General features: G+C 51.3%; 1 protein-coding gene across 1 annotated transcript; it reads right to left on the bottom strand.

The window, feature by feature from the left end:
* Positions 1–408: 408 nt before the first annotated feature.
* Vgll2 (vestigial like family member 2) lies at positions 409–6,328 on the bottom strand. Its single transcript, XM_059272987.1, has 3 exons — positions 6,104–6,328; positions 3,377–3,686; positions 409–1,393 (listed from the first exon to the last, which is right to left on the bottom strand). Exons 1-3 carry the CDS (start codon positions 6,182–6,184, stop codon positions 804–806), a joined length of 981 nt encoding a protein of 326 aa, XP_059128970.1. The 5' UTR covers positions 6,185–6,328; the 3' UTR covers positions 409–803.
* Positions 6,329–7,681: the final 1,353 nt, after the last annotated feature.

Here is a 7,681-nt window from a genome sequence, read left to right as displayed (position 1 = left end):
GAATGGTGAAGCAAAGCACACGGAGTAGAACCCTCATCGGAGAAGAGGGGCAAGGGGCAAAGGGCAAAGGACTAGCCAATAATTGGGCTTATTTTAAACGTTTGTCATTTGCTCTAAAAATAAAAAAGAAAGCAGACCACTCCACTTCTCATCCGAGTGAATGCACGCATTTGAAGTTCAACTCCAAGCCAGCCATCTACGGTCTTAACATTACCATCAAAACCAGTCTAAATTTTACACTGTAAAAGGCCTACTTAATTTGGCAGTTAAGCTGATGTAAGAGACCCCAGGAGTCACGGCTACTCTGGATCAAGGCTGTGAAGCAGGGATGAAATGCTCTGGCGCCATAGGCGTCACCGGAAGAAGAAACAATGGAGCCTTTTAATAGTATATTTTATTTAACCCAATATCACCAATAGGCAACTGCTGGACATATTAGAACATGCAAACTCAGTATAAAATGTTAACGAGGTGAGGTTTTACATCATTTTTCTTTTGCAGTTTTGGAGATCCAGTGTGTATTATGTCTGACAGCACATCGCCGTTCATCCTAGCCACGGGGCAAAGGCTCAGCAGTCACGTGTGGTTAGTGGCTACTGTCTGCCCAGTGCAGGCTAGAATCTTTCCACCGAACTTTATTCAAAGAACAGAAAGAGTCCTCTGTACCACCGAGCAACCAGGCCGAGGGCAGGGTGCTACTTTCTAGAGACTTCTACCCGTAGAAACAAATGATGGCATGCAATCTCTCAGCCACATGGTCCTGGGGGGGGGGTCTCCCAAGGGAAGTCGGGGGCGTCGGCGCCTCAGCCCAGAGTCGGGTACAGTGCTGGAGGAGCTGCGGGGAGACTGCACTCCCTCCTCCGCTTACCTGAGTCCACGCCGAGGCCCAGGCTCTGGGCCACGTCCCCCGTGGGGCTCACGAAGGGTCCCCCGGGCGCAGCCCACGCGCCGCCCGCCGGCTCGCCCTTGGCAGCGAGCTCGCAGGGCGGGCTGCCGGGAGCAGGTGCTGAGGCCGGGGCCAGGCGGCCGGGGCGGCCCGAGGCGGCGGGCATGAGCAGCGGCCCATAGCGCGGGTCGAAGTGGGGCGCGTAGACCTCGTGCACGGCTGGCCGCGGGTAGGCTGAGGCTTGCGCGCCTAGGGCGCCGCCCAGCGCGTAGGGATGGTGCGGGTGCGGGTGTGCGTGGTGCGGGTGTGCGTGGTGCCAGTCGGCCGCGCCCTGGTGCAGGTGGCCGTGCAGCGCGGCTGGGGAGTAGGGGTCGGCGGTGGCGAAGGGCAGCTCCGAGTGCGCGGCGGCCAGAGGACTGCCCAGCGGCGAGGGCACCGGCGCCGCCTGGTACGCGCTGTTCCAGAAGGAGGCGGGGAAGCTGCGCTGGCTCATCGGGAAGGTGCCTTCTGCTGGCCCGGCATGGGAGGAAAGCGAGAAAGGAGTGTGTCACGGAGGCCGTGCCAGCCTACCCGACCCGGGGCCCTAGGGATCAAGGGCTGGAAGGCCGCGGGAGGGGCACGACCCGCAGCCTTCACCTCTGGGCGGCTTTCTAAGAGGCCTGCTGCGGGTGACGGTGAGGCCAGGGCACTGAGGAGTGGGGGCTCCCCAAAAGTCCCCCCACCCCCCCAGCACATCTGAATCAGCCAGCTTTCTAGATGGTGCCAGCAACAGAATTTCTGATGGTGGAGGAGGTCGGAGATTTTAGGACAAGAGAGCTTGCCCTCTCCCCTCTGGTCCAGGGCAGACTCTCTTTTCCAGGCTGCAGCCGAAGACCCTTGTCCCTCTGTCTGAGGGTTAGCTATCATGTGAGGGTTAGCTATCACGCAGTCCCCTCTCCCATCTCAACCCTCCCGGCTCCAGAAAATGTTCCACTTCAAGATAGGTAAATGTTAGACTGGGAGACCACGCACGGATAGACTTCCAAGGCTTGTTATTAGTGTTTTTTTTTTTTCTCTAGAAGTATTCTTTCAAATATTCCCCCGCTCGCGAGAATTCAAGGAGCTAAGTGAAGCAGGTATGTTAAAAGAGCAGCCGTGTGTTATTTGCATAGACAGCTTTAAAAAAAAATCCCAAATTTTAATTAACAAACTTTCTGATCAAAGCGAGGATGCCAGGAATAATAATAATAATAATAATAATAATAATAATAATAATAACAATTCGGCCATCAGTATCACTGTCAACTCCCTAGAGTATGGTAGCATAAGAGAAGGGCGCTTAGGTCTAGTTAGTTGCCTTGGGTAGAGAAGGAAAGGCATTCAATTCAATGCCACTTTATGGTACATCACTTCTGGGGAGGCATAGGTACCACATGCTACAACATCTAAAACGACTTGGAAATCACCTTCTGGATGGTGAACAAATGTCCCGTTGAAAAAGAATTTAGGCAGTGGGAGGGGAAAAAAGGGAAGTTTTGTGTCTAAAACGAATGCTTTAAAATCTTGTCTAAGGGCAAAGTTTGTGCAAAATGCCAGATACTATCATGAAAATAACGAGGGGGTAATAAGGGCTGTGATTCCCCGCACAAATGGCAAATGAAAATTAGTTTCTTTTCTTTCTTAAACAACAAAGTCTTCACTTCTCAGCTTAATTAGACAGCTAAGTGTTTATGGACGATTTTCTCTACCTCCGTGTTGTTGGTAATAGAGGGGAATTGCTGTTAAGGGTAATTCAGAAGGCTTGTATGTAGTTACAGTAGAGCAGTTCTCTGTATGGGATGTAGAAAAAGACTCCTCTCTTTCTTGAAATCGTTAAAGGTGTTTGGGGTCTTTGCTACGTCACTGGCTTGCACTGTAAAGAATTTCCGCTTTAAGATTTCTCAAGTATTTGAAGCTGGACACGTTTCAGGAAGTAATCTCAAGCAGATTTTGCTTGCGGGGAGGTTGATGGGCAAATTTTCAGAAATTGGGAAGGAGCCTTGTAGGTTGTTGGGGAAGGTTCTGCCCTATTGGGTGTGGGAAACCCCGGGTTTCCACAGGGCATCAAGAGACATTTCAGTTTTTGACTCTTACAGCCTTCTCTGGGGATGGTTCAGAGGGCAAGTATTATTCTAATTTTAGAGACCAGTAAATACTGACCTCCAAGAGGTTAAAAGACTTGCCCAAGGTCATATGGCTAGGAATTGGTAGGACCGATACACACACCTAAGGCTTCCAATTCCAAGGCCACTCTCCCCGCTTCCCTCCCTCCAGGCCACCGCTTTCCTTTGCCTCCTTACAAAGAGTTTTCTTTCGTCTTCATGCCTCATGCCTCCCTCAAATGCTGCCCTTCACCCCATCCCCTTCAGGTTACTGCTCTTCCGGCCGGCCATGCTTCTTTGGGACCCTGGAGGTAGACGGCTGGCAGGCAGATAAACCTCCACCGACCCATCTCCATGGGGTCCTACTCACCTCTCCAGGGTCCGGAGCTCCTGTGGGCTTTGCTGCTGGCACAGCTGGGGGTGTAGCTGCTGGGCTGGCTCAGGGCCCTACTGAAATGTTCATCCACCACAGAGCTGATGTCGCCCTGGAAGTAGGTGAAGAGCACGCATCTGGAGTTGATGTACTCAGCTTCGGGTGGGCGCTCTTTCTCTGGGCTGCCCTCCTCTTCCTTGACGCTGGCTGGGGTTTGGTTGGAAAAGGAGGAACTCCCGCTGGCGCTGCTGCTGGGGCTGGCGTTGCATTCTTGGGCTTCCTGCATTTTCGAGTAGTAGGCTAGTTTCTGTTCAGAGAGAGAAAGAGTTAAAAATCAGTTTCTGAAGAGATGGTCAGTGTAGGCTCATCCTATCCATTGAGAAACTGGCATCTCTGCCTCCACTTTGCTCTTGCTAAAAACAAACAAACAAGAAAGAAAAAACAAACAAACAAAACTATCAGTAGATGGCAACATAGTTGCCTCTCTGCCTTCAATAGTCTCTAAAGAAAATTGCCCTCTTTGATACCCTCTCTCCCCAGAATTGCAGCTGGGCTGCAGGAAAACTCTCTTAAAATGTTGGGGTGAAAATCTCAGAGGACATTAAAATGAGGTATCCATCCATCCATCCATACATCCAACAAACAAACAAACAAACAAACAAAGAGAACAAAACAAACAAACAAAAACCAGGCCAGACCATCAGGACTGTAAGCTGAGTTCAGCTTTCGGGGCTGTGCTCGGGGCATATAAATTTTTTTTAAATCAGAGCACACAAGTTAAGTTGGAAGCTCTTCTCTCCATGAGAACTTAGCAGAAGCATAAGACACAAGACTAAGCATCCTCATGACGGAACAGAAAAACAACAACAACAATGACAAAAGGAATCCACACGACACAATCAGGAATGAAGAAAAGTGCCCAGAAAACAAGAAAGAGTTCCAGGATCATGACTGGGGAAATTATGGCTCTTTTTAATAAATGTAAGTTGATTTTTTTTTGGTATGGGCACCCACAAAACCCTCCGAAGTTGGTGTCAATTGTTTGCATTCATTAGGTTGGTTTTGAGGCAAGGTTTCATACAGCCTCGGCTGGTCTGAAACTTGCCATGTAGCTGACAGTGGCCTTAAAGTAAGATCTTCCTGTCTCAGCCTCCCGAGTGCTGGGGGTCACGGCGCATTCTCCGTATTTGTAGTTTTAAAACAGATCACGTAAGGAAGGAAGAGTCAGCAAACGGTTAGCACACTAGCATCTCCAAACAGAAGTTATAAAACGGAGCCACGAAGAAGATTGGGATCCTGATGTACTCCTGAGCCAGTCATTGTATCAGCGAAACTTTAAGACCAGATGCAGCTACTGAGCACATTGTCTTAGAAATGAGCCATGGACGGGGTACAGTGCTAAATCATTCTCAAGACAGAGGTGGCCTTGAAGGGAAGGGCAGAGCCATACAAGATGAAGAGATTTTATGTAGTAGACAGGTCTGGGGTCCAGAAGGAGAAAGGATCAGCTAGAAGACCTAACTATCTCTCTTCTTTTTGAAGTGGATCGCCCCACACCCGGAAAAGGCTCCTGAGCTCAGAAGCTGGGGCCCAAAGATTCCAGTTTTTAACAACATCACCAGACTCTGAATGCCACGTTCCTACCTGGTTTACAAGGAGAAGCCATGCAATTTCTTAATCTAACACAAATTAGGACTAACTATAGATTCTAGGTTGGAAAGTTTGCATGGGAGGAAGTGTGTGTGTGTGTGTGTGGGGGGGACCTAATGCAAAATCTCATTTCATCATTTTAATATATTATTGGGGTTTGCAAACGAAGATGTCTGAAGTGTTGACTCCAACACGACGTTTGGTTTCACTGTCCCCCCAAAAGAAGACCAGGTGCTTGCTTCCAGCCTGGTCCAGAATTCTGCTGCTCCAGGTGTGTGCTTTTGTCTTCCCCTGGAATACTGTTCTCAGATTCTGCTACTTTGCCTGAGGACACGGAAGGAAACAGTAGTTGGCTACGCACACAGCCCAAGAAAAAGGGAAACCAGAAATCGGCAGAATCGAACAAAACTTGAACAGTTTGCAGGAGCGGGGTTAAATGATCTTAAAAGTGACTTTGGGTTGTCGGGATCCTGCCATTTGAGTCCCAGAAAGGCTAGCTCCTGGGGCGGGAAATCACAGCGGAATAATGCTCCCTAGAATTCTGCAAAGCACAGATCACAAGGCCGATGCGGTCGCTCTGCGCGTTTCTCCTGAAAACGAATCCACCAGTTTCGGAGCTAGTTGGCCCGACCGCCTGGGAACTGAAATGGAGGAGATTATTCCCGGGACAATCGCGGAGCTCTCCATCTGGGAACCCCAGAGGCGGGCTTTTGATTTTCTTTTTTTTGTTTTTACCCCTAAGGTCAAAACCAAAGTTCGGATTTCCCTGTGTGAGCTTTGCGGGGAGCCCTGTGCACTCTCACCAGAGTCTAAGAAGAAAATTCAGTGGGGGACCATCCTGGTCTAACTGTTCTGGGGAAGGCCTGGGTGCATATTAGCACGACTTCGGTGCCCTCTCAAGACAGCAAATGGATTAAAGAGAATTAGCTGCGGTCCCGGCATCCCGGCGTCTTTGGCTGCCTGTCTGTCGCCCCTGGCGCCCAGAGAGGCTCCGGCGACCTTTCCGGTAGCGACTACTTCTTTCGTAGTCTGGGGTGCTCCACCGGTCCCCGCCCCACCCGAACAGACTCGTACCTGGTGGTAGGGAGTGTAGGCGGCTGCGAAATAAGGCTGCGGGGGACCGTAGACCTGGTACATAACATCCAGACAGCTCATGGCTCCCCGCCGCGGAGGCAGCTGAGTGGTTTCTCATCCACGCTGTTTTGGGGGAGCTCAAGGATGCTGCAGCAGCGACGGCGGCAACGGAGCCCCAGAGTCATGGGCCGCGGGGGCAGCGCTGGGCTGGGGATGCGGCGAGCTCGCTCCCCTCCCACTCCGCGCTTTCAGCCGGGCCGCGCTCCCCGGCAGAAGCGCCCGGGCTCCCGCTAGTGCGCATTTAAACCCCGCAGCCCGTGGCGCGCTGACGCTGCGAGGGGGCGGGGACCAGAGGACAGCTACGCGGTCGCAGAGTTTCCCGGGACTCCCTCGCGGGAAAGCTTGTGGCCCGGGTGTCAGAGACTGTGGATCCTGAAAGTGGGGCCCCAGGCTTCCCTCCCGGAGCAGCGATTTCCCCCTCTCCCTTGTTTTCCACGCTGGACAAAGACCGCAGAGACACAGAGGCAGAGAGACCAGGAACAAATTAGGGTGTGGACATGGGCAGAATGCAGGAAAATCGCGGGCAGGTCTTGTGGCAGAACCTTTGCCCGCAGTTCCCAGAAGATGCTTGGAGAGGGACAGAGTTGTCTTTTGGAATCTCCGCGGGATCTAGGTTGTCACAGTTAGATTATGAAAAGAGTCCCGGGACTCCGCCGGGAAGGGGCCGGCAGTGGCTAAGACTTGCAACCTCTCCCCTTGTCCCATCTCCTGTGCGCTTTCATCAACCCTTGTTCCGGTCCCAGCACCCCCTCTCTAATTTTAATTCTTCTTGTGTCGTTCCTTTCTGTCCGCCTAAAGTTCGGTCCCATCTCGTTCTCTCTGATGCGCTTAATGAACTAACTCGATCCCCGCGGATGGCGCCAGTTCTGTGTGAACTACTTTCCAAGATTCCAAAAGCTCCTACCCAGACCCTTTATGCCTGGCTCGCCAAGACGGGGTCTCGCCCTGGCCCTTTAAAGTTCCTTAATGTTTAGAGCAAGGACTCCTTGGTTCTCAGACGCACCTAGGCGCCGCAGTCTGAGGACTTGGGTTGTCTCTTTGGTTGGTTATAAAAACTGTGATGGTCAGTTTCGCTTAAGAAGCGAGACAGTGTGAAACGTACATACCCCTTAGAGATTTCTTTTCTTGTCCAGTGAAGGCAGCGGAGGGAGTTCTTATTGCGGGGTGGGGGGAATTGGTGTCTGCTCCAAGCTCCACCAGAAACCCTTGGGGGAGGGAATGTATCAAGGGAATCTTCCATGTAGTGTAAGAGTGAGTTGACAGACACGTGGCTACCTCGTGGCAAGGTCAAAGGACCAAACGTTCTTTAGATGGGAAGACCCTCAAGACACCATTGAGAGCCAGTTTTGGGGGCTGGGGGCACAGGTGACGAACTTGAGAACCCAGAACCGAGGAATGTTCATCCTGGAGAGATGAAAGTGAACAGACGCCATGTTATCTATCTGACGGTTTAAATTCCATAACCACAATTCTCATTCAACTGCAGGCAATGAACTTTCTGAACATACTTCTTTTTGA

The sequence above is a fragment of the Peromyscus eremicus genome, chromosome 8b (assembly GCF_949786415.1).
Source record: "Peromyscus eremicus chromosome 8b, PerEre_H2_v1, whole genome shotgun sequence".
Taxonomy (NCBI): domain Eukaryota; kingdom Metazoa; phylum Chordata; class Mammalia; order Rodentia; family Cricetidae; genus Peromyscus; species Peromyscus eremicus.
The sequence above is the reverse complement of the archived record's forward strand: the minus strand, read 5'-3'. Positions and strand labels throughout refer to the sequence as shown.

Coding starts and splice junctions, on each gene's coding strand:
- Vgll2 (XM_059272987.1), bottom strand. CDS start 6,184: ATGAGCTGTCTGGATGTTATGTACCAGGTCTACGGTCCCCCGCAGCCT. Junction 3,687..6,103: donor CCTACACTCCCTACCACCAG/GTACGAGTCTGT, acceptor CTCTCTGAACAG/AAACTAGCCTACTACTCGAA. Junction 1,394..3,376: donor GAGCTCCGGACCCTGGAGAG/GTGAGTAGGACC, acceptor CCGGGCCAGCAG/AAGGCACCTTCCCGATGAGC.